Source organism: Ovis aries, chromosome 17 (genome assembly GCF_016772045.2).
Source record: "Ovis aries strain OAR_USU_Benz2616 breed Rambouillet chromosome 17, ARS-UI_Ramb_v3.0, whole genome shotgun sequence".
NCBI classification, from domain to species: domain Eukaryota; kingdom Metazoa; phylum Chordata; class Mammalia; order Artiodactyla; family Bovidae; genus Ovis; species Ovis aries.
Genome location: NC_056070.1, coordinates 53,450,471 through 53,470,792, shown reverse-complemented (window position 1 = coordinate 53,470,792; position 20,322 = coordinate 53,450,471). Strand labels below are relative to the sequence as shown.

At 44.2% G+C, this 20,322-nt stretch overlaps 1 protein-coding gene across 1 annotated transcript; it reads left to right on the top strand.

The window, feature by feature from the left end:
• The first annotated feature begins 3,411 nt into the window (after positions 1–3,411).
• PSMD9 (proteasome 26S subunit, non-ATPase 9) lies at positions 3,412–20,043 on the top strand. The gene is made up of 6 exons (XM_004017342.6): positions 3,412–3,577; positions 7,605–7,707; positions 10,576–10,781; positions 12,929–13,030; positions 18,286–18,374; positions 18,703–20,043. Exons 1-6 carry the CDS (start codon positions 3,440–3,442, stop codon positions 18,728–18,730), a joined length of 666 nt encoding a protein of 221 aa, XP_004017391.1. The 5' UTR covers positions 3,412–3,439; the 3' UTR covers positions 18,731–20,043.
• Positions 20,044–20,322: the final 279 nt, after the last annotated feature.

The following is a 20,322-nucleotide window of genomic DNA, read 5'->3' as shown; positions in this document are numbered from 1 at the left end:
AGAGGTGATATTTGAGCTAGATGGATCTCTCAAACCAGCCTGGCCTGAGACAATGTCTTAGAGAAGGAATCTGCAGGTGCTAAGACCCAGTGCTAAGAAAGACTGAGCAATAAATAAATGGGCCAGAAACTATCAATTTAGAGTGGCTGGAAATAATTTTGTCTCTATGTGTTGGAGGGGTCAAAAGGCAAGCAGGGATCAGAAGGGTCTTGAAAGATAAGAGAAGGTGCTGGAAAGCCATTAAAAGCTTTTAAGCGTCAGAGTGACAGTGTTGTTCTTTGGGTTAGTTATTCTGGCTGCTGTGCAGAGAATGGATGAAAGGGACAGTGAGAAGCTGAGACAAATTCAGAGCCCTCAGAAATCTGGGGTGATGGCATGAGAGCAGAGGTGGAGGTGATGGAATGGCTTTAAGAGCTATGAAGGCAATAGAAGGGACAGGATCTACGTCATTATAGTAATAACATTGACAATAACAACATAATATAGGGACTTAAACAATAGCTCTGGTTTCTGACGATAAAGGCGAGAATCTTTTCCCCTCCCTTTTTTTGGGAAAAATTTCAAACCTCAGAAAAGTTGCAAGATAGTTTCCGTGAACACCCAATATACCCTCACCGAGATTTACCTACTGTCACATTTTGCCCCTCTTTTTCTCTGTGTCTCTGTTTTTATACATACAGAGATGTATACATATGTGTTTGTATGCATAGCTTTTTTTCCTGAACCACTTGCAAATTTGTTTCAGAAACCAAGATACTGAACCTCTAAACACTTCAACATTCATCTCTTTTGAATAAGGAGGTTTTTCTGACACATTCACAATACCGTTAACTTCCTGAGGAAATTTAATATCCAGATACTATAATGGAGACAGAGTCGGACATGACTGAAGCGACATAGCAGCAGCAGCAGCAGCAGAAGGAAATGGCAACCCACTCCAGTGTTCTTGCCTGGGACATCTCATAGACAGAGGAGCCTGGTGGGCAACATACAGTCCATGGGGTTGCAAAGAGTCAGACATGACTGAGCACACACATACGCACACACACACACACACATATATACCTTAATATAAAGTCCATATTCAAATTTCACCAATTGTCCCAGAAATGTCTTCTAAAGCTTCTGTATTTTTAATTTTATTTTTAAAAATTCAAAGATTATGTGTTGCAGTTATTGTGTCTCTTTTGTCTTTTCTTTTGTTTCCTTTTTTTTTTTCTTGCATCAATGTTAGAAATGTTTATTTAAAAGTGGTAATTGAGGTGAGAGTTCCCTGGTGGATGAGGGGTTTAGGATTTGGCACTTTCATTGCCTCTGGTGCACAAAAAAGGAAAATGGTGATTAGGTAATTGAACAAAATGTAGGAGGCCTAATGTAATTGGTTCTACTTTTTTCTATGTAGAGATTATTTTAGCAACTTTTTATTTTGAAATAATTTCAAAGTTACAGAAACATTGCAACAAAATTACAAAGAATGTTCCTGTGTGTTTCACCCAGAGTCACCAATTATTTATACTTTGTCACATTTTTTTCATTTTCTTATCTACAAATATATATACAGATTTTTTTCTGAACCATTTGAAAATAAGTTGCTTCTCGTGCCCCTAAATACTACAGGGTGTATTTTCTAAGGACATTGTCTTATATAGCCCAATGCAAGTATCAAAATCAGGAAATTGAACTATATTTGGTATTAATATAGTTATATTAATATATACTACTAGATATATTAATATATGCTAATATAATAACTAAATTGGGTACTATATTACCCATATTCAAATTTCCCCAACTGTGCCAAGGATGTCTTATAGTCTTCTTTTTTTTTTTTTCTAGAGAACCAAGATCTAATTAGGGTTCACATATTGCATTTAATTGTTTGTCTCTTTAGTCTTTAAATATATTTATTTATTTGGCATTGCCAGGTCTTAGTTGCAGCATGTGAACTCTTAGTTACAGCTGTGGCATCTAGTTCCCTGACCAAGGATTGAACCTGGGGTCCCTGCACTGGGAGTGTGGAGTCTTAGCCACTGGACCCCCAGGAAGTCCCTTTAGTCTTTAATCTAGGTGATTGCCTAGCTTCTGTGTGGATATTTCACAATAATGACATATTTGAAGAGTTCAGCCAAGTTGTTTTGAAGAATGTCCCTCAATTTGGGTTTGTCTGTTTGTTTTTCATGACTAGATTCAGAGCAAACATGTTTGACTACTAGGTAGGTGATGGTGTGTCTTTTTCAGTGCAAAATGTCAGTGGGAACATGTTAAGAGGTTGTGTCATCTTTTGGTTAAGCTGGGTTCAAATTGGGGCTGCTTATTTTGCTAGCTGGGCAAGTGAGTCATTGAGATGATTTTTCTCACCTGTCAAATGAGAGTAATAATAATCCTGGTTTATGAGTTTGTTGAATTTTTTAAAACAATTTATTTGGCTGCGCCGAGTTTCAAATCTTTGGAGCATGCGGGATCTTTTTTTAAGTTGCCACATGTAAACTCTTGGTTGAGGCATGTGGGATCTAGTTCCTTGACCAGGGATTGAACCCTGGCCCCCTGCATTGGAAGCCCACAGTCTTAGCCACTGGACCACCAGGGGAGTCCCAAATTTGTTGAATTAATACACATAGGGCCCTTAGAACAGTGCAATGCGTTGTATTTGATAAATTATTAGTATTGATATTATTGTTGTCATCAATACTATTTTTACTGATATTTATAGAGACCTTAATATGAGACACACTGAGTCCAGTGCCCACTTCTTTGCCCTTCCAGCACCTAGGACAGTGTATGACACAAAGGAGGCATTCAATAAATACTTGTTTGCATTTTGCAAACAGGTCAACACTATGTCATATGAATATCATATGTCATATGAATGTCAACACTATGAGATAGATTGCTATCAATAGCCAACCAACTCACGGATAAGGAAATGGAGGCTCAGTGAAGTGATTTATCTAGGCCACTACTGGCAGTAAGAGGCAAGAGCTGGGATTTCAACCCAAGCTTATAGGCTTTGTAAAACCAGGAATCTGAGTATTATGTAAACCCTCAAGGACTGTGTAGATGCAGAGCTGAAATGGAGCGCCACGCACAGTGCGCTGCCCCATGCATACAGGAGGCGCTCAATACATAGCTGAATGAATGAGAAAAGAAAGCGAGTCAACTAGAGAGAGTTCATCATGCCCTGGTCTGGGCCAGCGCTTGGGTGGGACTGGGAATCCATCCGTCCTCATACCTCCCGCCAAGAGTTACCACAGGACCACTTGTTCCAGCAGGGTGTGGTTTCTGGTGACCACGCCCCACAGACAAAACCACACCTTTTACTTTTCCGGGCTCCCGCGAACAGCCGAGGTGTTTTGGCCCGCGCGCGGAGCCGTAGCTACAGTTTCCTCGGGCGTCCGCGGCCGGGAAACCGGCAGTTCTAGGTCCCGGGTAGACGTGCACAATGTCGGAGAAGGCAGGGAGTCAGAGTGGGGGCTCCTCGGAGGCCAGTGGTGTAACTGTCAGCGACATTCAGGAACTGATACGGCGCAAGGAGGAGATCGAGGCCCAGATCAAAGCCAATTATGAAGTGCTGGAGAGCGTGAGTGTGGGAACTGGGCTCCCGGGCGGGCTGGGAGGCCCCGCAACGCATTCCTGACGCGGCCCCAGGCCGGGCAATGAGGCAAGTAACGTGAATAACTAGGAAGGATTCGAATCGATGTTCTAGCAAGCATTTATGGAGCCCTCACTGGGAGCTGTGTTAAACGCTTCACATTGGTTAACGCATTTAATCCTCCCAATAATCTTTTGAGGTGAGTTCTATTATTTCACCCATTTTAGGGATGGAGAAAGAGACATTACTTAAACCTGCCTGAAGTCGCAGTTCAGTTCAGTCGCTCAGTCGTGTCCGCCTCTTTCAGGGCTAATAAATTTGCAGAGGCAGGGTGATAATCATCTCTGGCATCGGTCGTACAGTTACCAGATGTCCTGTAACCACTTTACCTTAGAGCTTCTTAAACTTTAATGTGTACGCGAATCACCTGGCGATCTTATTAAAATTCAGATTCTGATGATGCACGGGTGTGTGGGAACAGCTACTGCATTTCTGCAAATTCCCAGCGATGCTGATGCCACTGGTGTAAGAACATAACAGGAAAGGTTTATTATCCTTACGGTATAAGGAGGAAACTGGGGCCAAGAGTGGGGCAAACCCTTGCCTAGGGTCCTGTACGTCGGAAGTGGCTGTGACGGGGTTAGTTCTCAGGCCTCTCTGGCTCCAAAACGGATACAGTTTTTCTTAAGCCACCTAGCGTAAAACCACAAATCAATTTGCCGAGGAAGAGTAAATGAATTACATTCTATACAGGGTGGATGAAGTGCAATGTAGGTGATGCTTATAAGATGAAGTATCATGTGGAGGCCAGGGTACCCTTTTACTGGGTGCTGACTGTGTGCCTGAATTGAGCTGGTTTATGTGTATGCTATATCCTGGAATCCTCTTAACTGCTCTATGAAGTTGGTATGTTACTCTGGGACTCAGAAAGGGGAAGTCACAAGATGAGATTTAGATCTTATGCCTAGGGAATCCAGAATCTGTGCTTTCAAGTGGTTTCTCACACCTGAGTTATTTTTCTACTGCAGACAGGATGCTGTGTCTGTATACCTCCTGTACTGTTACTCCCTTGTTATTTTCCTTTAAGTTAACCCATATTTTTTTACTTAATCTTATTTTTAAAGGAAATTTTGTAACTTCACAGCATATGAAAACATAAGAATCTCTTTCCTTAAATATGAACTAATGAAAGTGATCCCCCCCCAAAGGTGATCTATCCATGTATCTGTCACCTGATGAATGGATAATGAAATGTGGTCTGTCCATACAATGGGATATTACTTAAATAAAAAACAGTGAAGTGCTACATATGCTACAAAAGATCATGAACTTTGAAAGCTAAGTGAAAGAAATTCATCACAAAAGACCACACATTTTATGATTCCATTTATATGAAAGATCTAGAATAGGCAAATTCATGGACAGAAGGTAGATTCGTGGTTGCCAGGGGCTGAGGGGAGGGGGAGATGGAAGTGGCTGCTAGTGGGTCAGAGTTTCTTTTTGGATGGTGGTGAAAGTGTTTTTAAATTGATTGTGGTGATGATTTCATAATTCTATGAATATTCTAAAAACCACTGAATGGTACATTTATTTATTTGGCTGCACCACGCAGCATGATCTTAGTTACTTGACCAATGATGGAAACTGTGCTCCCTGCAGTGGAAGCACAGAATTCTTAACTACAATGGCACCCCACTCCAGTACTCTTGCCTGGAAAATCTCATGGACAGAGGAGCCTGGTAGGCTGCAGTCCATGGGGTCGCTAAGAGTCTGACACGACCGAGTGACTTCACTTTCACTTTTCACTTTCATGCATTGGAGAAGGAAATGGCAACCCACTCCAGTGTTCTTGCTTGGAGAATCCCAGGGACGGGGGAGCCTGATGGGCTGCTGTCTGTAGGGTCGCACAGAGTCGGACACAACTGAAGCGATTTAGCAGCAGCAGCAGACTGCCAGGGACATTCAGAATTATACACTTTAAATGGGTGGATTGCATAGTGTATGAATTATATCTGAATAAAGCTGTTTTTAAAAATGGAGAGGCCCAGATATAACAAGTGATCTGGAGATAATATGGAGACCAGCACGACTTTTTCTTTGACTACTGGAGGATTGATGATATTTGGAAAGGGAATAAGTATTTTAGATTCAGGGTTATTAAATGCCTTGTATATGAGTTGCCAGTGGCCCAGGTCCCAACGTTGGAAACCAGTCTCTGATGCAGTATTGCCTTACTGCAATCAGGAAGGCCAGTCAACTCTTAATCATTGTGAGCATACAGGAGGCAGATACAGATATTAGCCCCTGGCACATTTATACCGTATCTATAGAGAGTCCTGGGTTAAGGGAGTATACGAGACCCCCTTCCCCATGAACAGAAAACAGTAAGTGTAACCCACAGGCTTTCAGAAGGAAAGGGAGAGAAGTGAATGGAATCCCTCCCCTTGGAACCTGTGTATGCTCAGCAGTTAGTCTCTGTGCAGATCATTACAGCCCTCATTTATTACTTTCTGTGTGTATTAGTTTCCTGGGGTCACCGTAACAAATGATCACAAACTTGGTGGCTTAAAACAGCAGAAGTTTATCCTCTCTCAGTTGTGGAGACCAGCAGTGTGAAATCAAGGAGTTGGTAGGTTTGATTCCTTCTGGAGCTCTGAGGGAGAAGCCATTCCCTGCCTCTCTCCTAAATTCTGGTGGCTCCTGGCCATCCTTGGCTGGTGGCAGTGTCTCTCTAATCCCTGCCTCTGTCTTCGTGGCCTACTTTCTGCATCTCTCTGTCCCATTTCTCCTTCTCCTTTCTTTTATCAGGATACCCATCGTTGGATATAGGGGCCACCCGAAATCCAGGAAGATCTCTTCTTGTGATCCTTTACTTAATTATATCTGCAAAGATCATTTTTCCAAATAAGGTCACGTTCACAGGTTCTCAGGGTTAGGACTGGGACATATCTTTTGGGGGCTGCTCTTCACCACTGTGAATGTGTGTGGCACTGTGCTAAGCACCCTACGTAGGTCAATTAGTTAATTCTCAGAACAGGTGTGAAGTGAGGCGAGTGTCATTTTTCCCATTTTATAATTGAGGAAGCTGAGGCCCAGAGAGGTGAACATATTAACCAAGGATACCCAGCTTGTATGTGGCAGAATTGAACTTGAAATCAAAGTCTGCAAAAACCCAGCTGTATGTCATATAATATGATTCATTGCTGTTGTGCACCATGCTCTGATTTAGGTAGGAAAAGACTTTAAAAATATGAAAATGGCAATTCCTTGGTGATGCAGTGGTTAGAACTCTGCTTTCACTGCTGAGGGTATAGGTTTAGCTCCTGATCAGGGACTAAGATCCCACAAGCCATGCAGCACAGCTGAAAGAAACAAACCATTATAACAGATGTATTATTTTCAATAGGGAATACATTGCCATGGTCAAAATTCAATGTTTACAATAGGATATAAGTTGGAAAGTCTCTCTCCCTTCCCTGTCCCCAGCCACCCCTTTCCTCTACCCCAGATGGCAACTGGTAATATCAGTGTATCCTTCCAGGGATGAAAGGCCTGTTTGAAGGTCCCTTCAGATCTCTCTTTATTTTCAGAAGAACCAAAGTCCTGCCTCAGCTGGGTGCTCTTGGGGGTTTTTACCCTCCTCTAACCTCCAAGGTCACCAGCCAGGTGTCAGCTGCCCATAGGAGGGAGGGTCTGGAGGAGTTGAGGTAGCAATTGGCCTTGAGGGTGATGCTCAAAGGAGTCATTAGTTTTATCTGTACTGCTCTAATGTCAGAAAAGAGAGTGGGTCCACTCATCACTGGTGTTGTTAAAAGTCAGCTAAACAATGGTGCCCACCTGCGAGGGCAGTGGCAGGAGGGCGTGGGAGAGGGCCCGGTCTGTGCGAAGTGATCCATACATGGCCGGTGTGGTCACTGGCACCTTTGTCACGACTGCAGAGGGGCAGAGTCAGGGGAAGGAGAGCTTGAGGTCTTCATACCTGTAAAATCTTCCTGACCTTGTATCTTCCCTCCAGCAAAAAGGCATCGGGATGAACGAGCCACTGGTGGACTGCGAGGGCTACCCCCGGGCAGATGTGGACCTGTACCAAGTCCGAACTGCAAGGCACAACATTGTCTGTGAGTGACCCTGGCTGGGGATGTTCCCCACCTTGCAGCAGGAGGTGTACAGGGCACAAAGAAGTCACCAGTATTCCATATGCCTGCTTCCCTCTCCTCTCCCTTGATGAGATCATCTCCTTGTCCCCATGGAGAGACTGAGAACTATGGGAATGGGATAGACTCTAGGGGTCTATATTTATGGTCTCATTTTTCTTTTTTTTTAAATCCCCTTTTTAAAAGTTTGTTTTATTTTTTGGCCTCACCATGTGGCATGTGGGATCTTAGCTCCCTGACTAGGGATCAAACCCATGCTCCCTGCATTGGAAGCATGGAGTCTTAACCACTGGACCTCCAGAGAAGTCCTGTGGTTTCATTTTTCATTTTGCTTTTAGGAACCTTGCTTCATTGTGGAAACTTTTATTGTAGTAACAACAGAAACCCAAGGCAGCTATGGCTTACAATCCCAATCAAATCAGTTACATGTGAGGAAGTATGTTTTGCTGTTAATGATAGTGACCTGACTATGGACATTCAAGCAGAAAATAGCTCAGTCCCTCAGTAAAGACATTTGGAGGTCGGCCATGCAGGGCTAGTCTTCAGAAACCCAGGCTCTGCCATCCTTAGGAAATCTTGTCCATCTTCAGGGTCACCATATCCATGTGGCAGGCGGGAAGAAAAGGGAGGAAGAAGGTAGGAAGGACACAAGCTCCTGTGCCAGCTGGTACACCTCCTGTTAAGGATCTGTCCTGCAAGTCCCATGCCCACGTCCTGCATCAGTTTCTGCTTTCCTCGTATAGGCTCCCCTGCCTGCAAGAAATGTACCCACAGTGGGCATGTTGCTATCTTAAGTAAAATATCTTATGTATATAAGTGTATATAGTGTATCCCTGGAGAAGGAAATAGCAACCCACTCCAGTATTCTTGCCTGAGAGATCCCATGGACAGAGGAGGCTGGCAGGTTACAGTCCATGGGGTTGCAAAGAGTTGAGCATGCCTTAGCACCTAAACAACAGTATAGTATGTATGTATGTGTTTATTATCAAGGAACAGAGAGAGTGAATAGAGGTTGGGTAGTTTATTCGACCTCTGTTTCTGCTGTAACAAATCGTCACTTTAGTGGTTTAAAATGTCACAAATTGTGACTTCCCTAGTGGTCCAGTGGTTAAAACTTTGCCCTTCCAGTGCAGGGGGTGTGGGTTTGATTCCTGGTCAGGGAACTAAAATTTCACATGTCTGTGGCCAAAAAAAAAAACAAAACATAAAACAGAAGCAATATTGTAACAAATTCAGTCAAGACTTTAAAAATGGCCCACATCAAAAAAAAAAAAAAAATCTAAAAAAAAAGTCACAAATGTATTATCTTACATTTCTGGAAGTGAGATGTCCACGTGGGTCTCACTATGCTAAAATCAAGGTGTCAACAGAGCTGTGTTCCCTCCAGATAATTCATTTCTTTGTCTTTTCCAGCCTCTAACAGCTGCCCACCTTCCTTGACTTGTAGCCTTTCCATCTTCAAAGCCACTGGTCACTTCTCTCCAGTTTCTGAGGCTGTCAACACGTCTTTCTCTCATTCTCCTGTCTCCCTCTTTCACTGATAAAGACCCCTGTGATCACCCTGGGCTACCCCTTGAATAATCCAGGATAGCCTCCCATCTCAGGGCCCTTAACTTAATCCCACCTGTACAGCCTCCCTTGCCATGTCAAGTAGCAGATTCACAGGGTCTGGATTTAGGATGTGAACATCCTTCCTTGGGGCCACTTTTCATGCTGCCACAGCTAGGCACCCAATGATTTCTACAGCAAGGGCATATCACATAGAAGGGAGCTGATCATCTGCATTACTCCTCCCACTTTATTAGCTGCTTTTGGGCTGCACTGTGCCTTTGTTGCCGCACTCGGGCTTTCTCTAAGGCTCCTCTTCACCACAGCGCGCTGGCTTCTTGCTGCAGTGGCTTCTCTTATTGCCGAGCATGGGCTCTCGGGGCTGGGCTTCAGTAGTTGTGGCAGACGGGCTCAATTGCCCCATGTCATGTGGAATCTTCCCAGACCAGGCATCAAACCCGTGTCCCCGGCATTGGCAGGCAGGTTCTTAACCACTGGCGCACCAGGGAAGTCCTACTTTATCCCCTTGATGACTTCTGTTTTACCTGTGTGAATCTTGACTCTATCTGCAGTATACTTTGGTATAAGTTGTCTTTAGGTTAAAAAAAAAAAAAGTTACCCAGACCCCAGCCACTCTGCTGGGCTGGCCTGCAGAGACAGCTTACTCGACTTACTTTGTTCCCCACATTTTGAGTTAACTGGCAATACTGAAAAAAATCAGAGGATTTCATCCCCAAACTCCTGGTTTCCAGCTGTTTTCACTGTTGCCTCTCCCATGCTGAGCACCACCAGTCGTGTGTTGCTAGATGGGGCATCTTCTGGAAGCATTAAGAGAAAAGTGAGGTCCTCCTTGGCTCCAGCCTGCTTCACTTGGTCGCTTGCTCATGGCGCTGCCCCTTGTGTACGCTTGAGCTTGTGGCCATGGATTCAGCTGGACGAGTCCCTCCTCCTGCTCACCTGTCAGGCCTCCACTGAACTGGTGCTGCCTTTGGCAGGCCTTCCTTGATCTTCTAGACGAGCCAGGTCAGGGCCCATGGGCGGGTCAGCCCGCATCGTGGTCATCAGGTGTCATTGGAATCACTCATCCCTTGGCTACTCTTCTTGCAGGACTGTAAGCTTCATGAGGACAGCCCCTCTGTCTTGTTTGTAGATGAGTCCTCAGTGTCTGGCTCAACCTCTGGGATAAAATAAGCACTCATTAAATATTTAGTGAATGAATGTAGGGGACATGTCTCATGTCCTCTGCTGTCTTTTCTTGGCCCCTGATACGATGCTCTCCTTCAGGCCTGCAGAATGACCACAAGGCGGTGATGAAGCAGGTGGAAGACGCCCTACACCAGCTGCATGCTCGCGACAAGGAGAAGCAGGCCCGGGACCTGGCCGAAGCCCACAGGGAGGCCCTGAGCCGCGACCAGAGCCAGGGCCTCAGCCCTGCCCAGGCCTTCGCCAAAGTGAACAGTGTCAGCCCCGGCTCCCCCGCCAGCATCGCAGTAAGCCAGGGCTGACTCCCTGAGCTCACAGCCTGAGGGTGCCTTGAGGTGGACTTGAGGCTGGGGCACTGTGGACAGACAGACCCACACTGTCTCCAGGGCAGCAGACACCAGGGAGGGCCAGCAGGAGTTAGGCCTTGCTGCCCACTCAAGGAGCCATGAGGGAAACCCTGGGCCACAAGGTGGAAGGCGATAGATGTCCCAAGAGGGAAGGAGGCTCTCTTCCTGGGCCTGATTTTCACTGGGCGTTGAGTAACAGGCAGGAGAGTGACAACAATAGCTGCCACTTACTGAGCCCTTGCTTTGCAACACGTGTCCTGCCAAGTGAGCTCGCCTGGTGTGTTTTGACAAGTTTTAACAGCTTTAATTGGGATATAGGTCATATGCCGTAACTTTTATCCATTTAAGGTACATATATGATTGAGTGGCTTTTGGTGTATTAACAATTAGGAGTCAGATTTTAGAATATTTTCATTGTTCTGAAAAGAAACCAATTAGGTATTACACCTCAACCCCCGATCTCCCTTAACCCCTGGCTCCCACCAGTCTGCTTTCTGTTTCTATGAATTTGCCTGCTTTGGACATTGCATATATGAGTGCATGGAATCATACAATATGTGGTCCTCTGTGTCTGGCTTCTCCCTTTTAGTATCATGTTTTCAAGGTCTGTCCGTGTTGGAGCATGTATGTCAACTTCATTCCTTTTTCATTTTCTAAAGTTTTTTACTGGAGAATAGTTGATTTATGGTGTTGTGTTAGTTTCAGGTATATAGCAAAGTGAAGAAGTTATACATATACATATATCCACTCCTTTTTGGATTCTTTTCCCATTCAGTCCATTACAGAGTACTGAGTAGAGTTTCCTGTGCTATACAGCAGATTCTTATTAGTTATCTATTTTATACATAGTTGTATATAATCTCCCAATTTATCTCTCTCCCATGTTCATTCCTTTTTCTGAGTATAGTATGGTGTCTGGATAGATCACACTTTGTTTATGCATTCATCAATTCGTTTCCATTTTCTGGCTATTATGAATAATGCCTCTGTGAACATGACATACAGATTTTTATATAGAGCTGCAATTTATGTTGAATCCCACAGCCACCCTCTAGAGTAGGTACCATTTCATCCATGGGGAAAAGCCTCGAACCCCTGAAGTACTTTTTGCCAGGACACATAGCTTCTAGAAGGCAGAATTGGGTCCTGCCAGTCATCTTTAGTGATCGTAAGACTGTGGGTTACATGTTTTATCCACCACTGTGCACACGACACAGAGAAGGCAATGGCACCCCACTCCAGTGTTCTTGCCTGGAAAATCCCATGGACGGCGGAGCCTGGTGGGCTGCCCTCTGTGGGGTCGCACAGAGTCGGACACGACTGAAGCGACTTAGCAGCAGCAGCAGCAGTGCACACAGCATCTGGTACAGAGTTGTCGTTGACCCGTGACGAGTATTTGTGGAAGGGATGGAGGAACTGTGATCTGTGTTCTGAGGGTCACTCTTGTCCTGGGTCAGCGTTGTGCCCCTGGCTGCTAGAGTGGGGCCTTCTAGGGCAAATGTGTCTAAATGCTGACTCCTGAACAAAGTAAGCCAGATTGGCCTGCCACTCCTTGCCCCTGCACCTGGGTCAGGGCCAGGACCAGGACCAGAGAGCTTTGCCCCGTGTTCCTCAAGGCCTGCACCACTGCCAGCTTTCACCAGGCACTGGGCAGACCTGACCGGCCACCTTTTGCTCACTTTGTGCCTGGAGGAACCCCTGGAGGAGCTGGCCCAGTTATGCGCTGCCCCTCCCTGCCCGATGTACCTAAATCCTAACCTCTTTGCTTCGTGCCTGCCATTCTTCTCTGTGGAAAACATGCTCATTAAAAAAAAAAAAATCAGAGTATAATTGCTTTACAGCATTGTGTTTCTGTTGTACAGTGAAGTGAATCAGCCATACATATACATATATCCCCTCCCTCGTAAGCCTCCCTCCCACCCCAACTCCTATCCCACCCCTATCGGCCACCACAGACCACCGAGCTGAGCTCCCTGTGCCATACAGCAGATTCCCACTGAACATGCGTGCATTAAGTTAGGACTGTCTGAGAGGGTGAAGCACACTGAAGCTCTCTCCTGACTTCCTGTTTTCTCTTCTCTCTTTAGGGTCTGCAAGTGGATGATGAGATTCTGGAGTTTGGCTCTGTGAACACCCAGAACTTCCAGTCACTGCAGAACATCGGCAGTGTGGTCCAGCACAGTGAGGGGGTGAGCTGGAGGGCATGTGGAGTCTGACCAGTGACCCCAGAACTGCCAGGGCAGGAGCTGTGGCCGGGGTGTGGGCCAGCTGCCCTCGGGGGGCTGTTACCCAAGCACAGTCCTTCCCGCACAGGGCCTTTTGGCTGTTCCCTCCGCCTAGAATGCTTATCCCCCTGATTTCTGGCAGGCATTGGGCCCAGAAGCATTTGGCTGATGTCGGTGCCCTGCTAGAGGTCAGGCCCTCATTTCCACACTGACTGACACCTTCATTCGGTCTGTACTTAGATGGAAGTTTATAATTTTGTTTTTTATCAAACTCATTAGTTTTGCACTTTATGGCTTGTATCTCCTTCAAGAAAGTCTTCTAGTGCTTTTATTGGTTTGTTTTTAGCTTTTCTTTAATCCATCTGGCATGTATCTTTTATTATTTTTTTTATAACAGTTTGACTGAGGTACAATTTACATACCTTCCAGGTCACCCATTTAAAGTGCATAATTTACTCATTTTTAGTCTGTTCGTAGAGTCGGGCATACATCACCACAATCAGTTTTATTTATTTTTAAAATTTTTATTTATTTATTATTTTTTACAATCACCTCAGAAAAAAGCCTCATTCCCACTAGCAGTCACTCCCATTTTCCCCATACCTACCAACCCCTGGCAGCCACTAAACTACTCTTTGTCTCTACTGCTGCTAAGTCACTTCAGTCGTGTCTGACTCTGTGTGACCCCATAGACGGCAGCCCACCAGGCTCCCCCGTCCCTGGGATTCTCCAGGCAAGAACACTGGAGTGGGTTGCCATTTCCTTCTCCAATGCATGAAAGTGAAAAGTGAAAGTGAAGTCGCTCAGTCGTGTCTGACTCTTCGCGACCCCATGGACTACAGCCCACCAGGCTCCTCCCTCCATGGGATTTTCCAGGCAAGAGTACTGGTGTGGGTCGCCTGCCATTGCCTTCTCCACAGTCTTGCTTATTCTGGATATTTCATGTAAATAGGATCATATAGTATGTGATTTATACTGTATATATATATACACACATATATACTGTGATATATCCTGTATATATACTAAGTGATATATATGTATCATTTAGTGTAGTGTTTTCAAGATTCATCCATGTTGTAGCATATGTCAATACTTCATTCCGTTTTATGACCAAATAGTATCCCATTGTATGGATAGGCCATACTTTATCCATTCATTAGTTGACGAATATTCAGGTTGTTTCCACTTTTGGGATGTTATAGAGTAATGCTTCTGTGAACATTCTATAGAAGTTTGTGTGTGCACGTATGTTTTCATTTCTGTTCGATTCATAGTTCATCTGAAATTAATTTTTGTGAATGGTGTGAAGCAGGGTCTCAGACATATTTTCTTCCCCAAATGGATAGTAGTTGTTCCATTATTGTGTATTGAAAAGTTAGTACTTTACCCACTCTTTTATATTGCCACATCTGTTATATGATTTTTATATGTGGGATTCTTTGTTTCTTTGGTCTGTTTGTTCGGAACCTTTCTGGGGTTTCCTAGAACAAATCCATTTGTCCTGCTCTGCTTCTCTTTAACCCTTTGCCAGAAAAGGTGTATTGGTGAGTGAAAAAAATCACCCCAAAACTTCAGCAACTTGAAGCTTCAAGCATCTATTAGCTTATACAGTATGGGGTCAGGCAGTGTCCAGGAGTCATGTAGCTGGGTGGTTTTGGTTCAGGGTCTCTCATGAGGTTGTGATCAAGATGAAAGCAGAGGTTGCCGTCATCTGAGGGCTTGACCGAGGTTAGAAAATCTGTGTCCGAGGTGCCTCACTCACGTGGCTGTTGGCAGGAGACTTCAGGTCCTCAGCATGTGGGCCTCCACAGTGCTGCTTGAGTGCCCCCGTAGCATGGCGGCTGGCTTCTTGCAGAGTGGGCAGTCCAAGTGAGAGCAGAGAGCTGAGAGCAGCGCCTTCTGACTCTGTCTCTGAAGATTCACACTATCAATTCCAGTCTTCTATTTGTTAGAAGCAAGTCCATTCCTCACTCAAAAGGAAAGGAATTAGGCTTTAACTCTAGAAGGAAAGAATTTCGAAGCATTTATTTATCACTGTGGCTTTACACCTTTGTTATCTCTTTACTGTCCCATCACCATTTTAGTGAGGTTTCTAGAGATGATGCATTGTGTTATTTTTACCAGAGTCTCTGTTTTTCACTCCTTCTTCCCCACCCCACCTCCCCAGCTTGCTAGTGTGTTAGAATTTACTCATGTTTCTTGGGTACCTTGCTACATGTAACAATACTTTTAAACTTTGTAGTTGTCTGGGCTCATTGTTACTGGTTTGTGTTGTAAATATGTCTCTCTCTCTCTCTCTCTTTTTTTTTTTTTTTGCCCCCTGGAAGAGGTAATACTAATGGCAAAAACAGGACGAAAAAACATAATGAAAAACTTCCCTCTCCTCCAGGTTCATTTCCTTTCCTCCAAAGGCAGCTGCTTTCCAACTGTGTTCTTCCAGGGACAGGTTCTTTGTGCATTAGCATACAGAGCTACTGGATGCTTTGATTAAGTTAAGGCCTGATGTACCCACAGCAGAATTCACCCTTTTCAGTGTGTAGTTCTGTGAGTTTTGACAACTGTATGTGTATGTAAATATCACCAAATGAAGATACGCCACAGTTCTGCAACCCAAAATGGCCTGATCCTTTTGTAGTTAACTTCTCCCCATGCCTCATGCCCAGGAAACCACGGATCTGTGCTCCACTCCTGTGGCTTTACCTTTTCCAAAATGTTGCATAAGTGAAACTGCGTAGTATAAAGCCCTTTAAGGGGCTTCCCTGGCAGTCTAGTGGTTAAGACTCTGTGCTTCCATTGCACGGGGTGCAGGTTCCGTCCCTGGTCAGGGAACTGAGACCCTGTGGCACAGCTGAAAAAAAGTCCTGTAAGTCTGGCTACTTTCACCCAGCGTCCTGCATCTGCGGTTCTTCCAAGCGGGCATTTGCATCTGTAGTGCATCCCTTTTCACCACTGAGTAGTAATCCATTGCGTAATGACCCCCAGACTCTTCATCCATTTTCCCAGCATGGGACATTTAGGTTGTTTCCAGTTTTTGGTGGTTACTCATAATAGCTACTGGTTTCTAATCTGTCTCTTCTAGTTAAATACAGTCTTAGGCTATTTATAGCTAAAAAAATCTGTTTTTGTTAACACTGAGGTGTAATTGACGTATAACATTATATGAATACTATTTTCAGGTATAAAACATAATAATTCAATGTTTCTATATTTTGCGAAATGATTGCCACAATAAGTCAAGTTAACATCTGTCACCATACATAGTAGTTACAAGGTTTTTTTTTGTGATGTGTACTTTCAAGATGAGCAACTTTCAAATATGCAAGAGAGTATTATTCCATATTGCACAGCGTGGTGACTAGTTAATAATACTGCATGAGTCCTTTTTGATAAAGGCAGTTATTGAACATTTTGTAGGAAATTTCATTCTAAAGAATATAAATTCCAATATATCAAACAGATAAGTTGAACTGCTGGGATGGGCTGGAGGTGGGGTGGGGGCAGTATCACACTCTCAGGGCCCTGGGTCCTCCTAGAACCAGAGCTCAGCTTGAGAATCATGGATCTGGGTTTCCATGATCTGCTCTGTGAATTGGAAAAATAAAATCTTTTTTTAACCCCATAGCATTCTATTGTTAGACATTTAGGGAGTTTCCAATTTTATGGAAACTTGGAAATTAACACCCTTGTAGACAAATCTCTGTTTCTGTAGATAAGTTTTTAAAGGTGAGTTTCTGGATCACATGCATGTATTTTCAAAGGAAAAAAAAATCTTAAAACAATATTTCTTTTTAATAAAAATAGTGTGTATTCAACCATAAAAAAAGAATGGTGTACTGATATCCTATAACAGTAACAATCCTTGAAAGAATTTGTGCTAAGTGAAAGAAGCCAGACACAAAGGGCCACATATTTTAGAATTCCATTTATATGAAATGTTCAGAAGAGGCAAATCCATAGAGACAGAAAGTAGAGAGGTGGTTTCCAGGGGTTGGGGAGGAGGGACTAGAGAGTGGTTGCTAATGGGCATGGAGTTTCTTTTTGGGTGACAGAAATACTCTGAAATTAGGTGGTGATGGTTGGACCAATCTCTGAATTTACCAAAACCCACTGAATTGTATACTTTATTATTATTTTTAAAAATATGTATTTATTTGGCTGCATTGAGTCTTAGTTGTGGCTACCTGGGATCTTTGTTGTGGCATGCAGGATCTAGTTCCCTGAGCAGGGATCGAACCCAGGCTCCCTGCATTGGGAACGAGGAGTCTTAACCATTGACTACCAGGGAAGTCTCAAAATTTCTATTATTTTTAATTGAAGGAGAGGTGATTTATTTTTTTTAATTATTTTATTTAGCTGCCTGGGGTCTTAGTTGGGGCACACGGGGACTTTGTTGAGCACAGGCTCTGTAGTGGCAGTGAGCAGCCTTGGTTGCCATGCAGCATGTGGGAACTTGCTTCCCCAACCAGAGATTGAACCCATGTCCCCTGCATTGTAAGGCAGATTCTTAACCACTGGACCCCCAGGGAAGTCCCTGAAGAATATAGTTGATTTATAACACGTGGGACCTTTTAGGACATATATTCATGGATTCATGCTTCGCTGGTTTTATTTTTACTGAACCTACTTATTCACTGTACTATATTTGAACAATACCTTATTGAGGGGTATTTTGGGTGTTTTCAGTTTTTGGAATTTTTAAATACTCCGGGATGAATGCTTTGTTTCTTTATCATCTTGTACTTTTGCAAAAGATATCTTGTATGTACCTTTTAAAGATTTTGTTGTTGTTGTTGGGGAGGTATGTTTCTCCAGGAGGATGGTACCAAATCTGTAGCCCCACTGGCTCCCCCCAGAGTGCCAAGTCCCCCCACATTCTTGCCTGTTGCAGAAATTATGTTTAGAATAAGCATCCTGGGACTTTTCTGGTGGTCTAGTGGCTAAGACTCTGTACTCCCAATACAGGGGGCCCAGGTTCGATCACTGGTCAGGCAACTAGATCCCATATCTTGCAGCTAAGACCTGGCACAGCCAAATAAATAAATAAAAGCAAAAAAAATATTTTTTTTAAAGCCTCCTTACCAATCTGGTTGGCAAAAAACAAAACAAACAACCGCCCCCGACCCCCCCACCCCCCGCCCAAGTATCTCAGCCTTCTAGCCTGAATCTCTTTGAATGCTAAGGAGGCTGAACATAAAATGAGCTTATTTTCCTTTCAGAAGCCCCTGAATGTGACAGTGATGCGCAGAGGGGAGAAACACCAGCTTAGACTCGTGCCAACACGCTGGGCAGGAAAAGGACTGCTGGGGTAAAGTATCTGTGTCCATTCATTCACACTGCAGTGTCTGCTGCTTGCTTGTTAGACATAAAGCTGTAGGCAGGAGGTGGGGTCGTTGGGGAAGGAAGGGAATTTCCAGATTACCTGTAGCAACTCATGATGAATCTTTTTGGCAGGATTGAGATTGCAGGTGTGGAGATGAAGGGAGCCCTGGTCACTCTGGGTCTTTCATTAACTGGGTGTTTGTGTTGAATGAATGAGAAAGCATGTAGGTGAAAAGCTCAGAAGGGATCACTTCTGATCTTCCTGAACGGAGCCACCAAACTTACATACTGTTTCTTTCCTTTTTTTCTTCCAGCTGCAACATTATTCCATTGCAAAGATGACTGTCCCTGAGGAATGGAAACAGTAAAGCATCTTCCTTTGCCCCAGACCTGGGTCTAGTGGGCTTTTCCTCCTCTTCTTTTCTGCCTGAAGCTCAAGGATCTCAAAGAGACTGGATGCCTGAACTTCTAGGTGGTGGAAATGCTGTGGCCTCTCAGTTTAATCTCTCGGGATTAAGGCATTGTTAAAAACTTGATGTGTGTTTCACATCTCTTGCAGGTTAGGCCATGACCCTAAATGAGACTCCTCTGGATGGTGAGGAAGTGGGCGGGAGTTATTCTGGCAGGTGCTGATGTGACTTTATTCTTCTAGAAATCTTTTTTTTTTTCCCCCAAATAAACCCAGTTTTACAGTATTGATATCATGTTATCACCCTCGGTGAATTTCCTATGAACCTCTCAAAGCTCAGACAGGAGTTAGAGCCTCCTCAGAAAGTTGGGCAGAACAGATCAACAGTTGTGCTGCGTTTGACTAACAATATCTCTGGAACATGATTCTTCAGTGAATGAGGTTTCTAAGCACTCAGGCTGCACCATCTGCTTTTGCATTGCAGCACTGCTGCTCTGGCTACAGAAATTGCACCCTCAGCATTTGGATCTCTAGGGCCACAGCTCCCTCTAAGGGGAGCCAGGAAGCACGCCTGGTAGCTCAGTATGGTGTCAGCTTCCTTTCCATAACCCACCTGAAAGCAGAAAGGTCCTTTTCTGGAATAAAAGACCCTGCAAGTTAGCCTCTAATGATTTTTCATAATTGAACCTCCTAAGGTGTGCTGACATTACTGTTGAGAATCAGCAGGGTGTGCAGACCTGGCTTCTTGAAAATGCTGATTCCTCCTGCCTGCCTTTTATTTTCTTCCTTGAACATGGCATCATGAGTTTAAGTGATACTTAGTGACTCCCTGTTTTACTTTCCTTCTCTCGTCATCATATTACAATGCTGTGACTCCACAGTTTCTGCTAGACCACCTTCTGTTTCAGAGGGCATTGGCACATTCTGCTGAACACATACTCCAGTTCCTCAGGACTGGATTTGCTTGGCTTGGATACAGATACCAGGTTGTCCTGACAGGAGTCAGTACTGGGTGTGCTCCTATCCATGGGCTTTCATGCTCAACTGGAAAGACCTCCTATTGAGTACGTGCCCCAAACCATGTACCCTAGCCAAATTTCCACTTGGATTTCTCCGCCTTGTAGTCACAGATGTACTGTGTTTACCAGTGTTTGCTGTTCAAATTGTTTTTTCTAATTCCATGTGTTTTCCAATCTCTTTTTATAAACCCTAGACTATAATAAACACCGTTTGTCCCATCCAGTAATTCCTTTTATTTTTTTGAGATGTGTGTATATGAAGATCCCCTGGAGTAGAAAATGGCAACCCACTCCAGTATTCTTGCCTGGAAAATTCCATGGGCAGAGGATGGAGGCTACAGTCCATGGGGTTGCAGAGTTGGATAGGACTGAGCACACAGCCAGGCTTATCAACCAGCCTTGTGATAAGAGGGTGTGGTGGGGTCGGGAGAAGCATTCAGCCCTCCTAAGACAGAGTCTTCTGCCTCAATGCCTTTGGCTGTTTCCTTCATGCCTGCCTTCAGAAA

What these genes read in the sequence shown, in the direction of transcription:
- PSMD9 (XM_004017342.6), top strand. Translation starts at nt 3,440, where the DNA reads ATGTCGGAGAAGGCAGGGAGTCAGAGTGGGGGCTCCTCGGAGGCCAGT. An exon ending in TGCAAGGCACAACATTGTCT is followed by an intron (nt 7,708 to 10,575) that starts GTGAGTGACCCT and finishes GCTCTCCTTCAG; the next exon opens with GCCTGCAGAATGACCACAAG. An exon ending in TGGTCCAGCACAGTGAGGGG is followed by an intron (nt 13,031 to 18,285) that starts GTGAGCTGGAGG and finishes TTTTCCTTTCAG; the next exon opens with AAGCCCCTGAATGTGACAGT.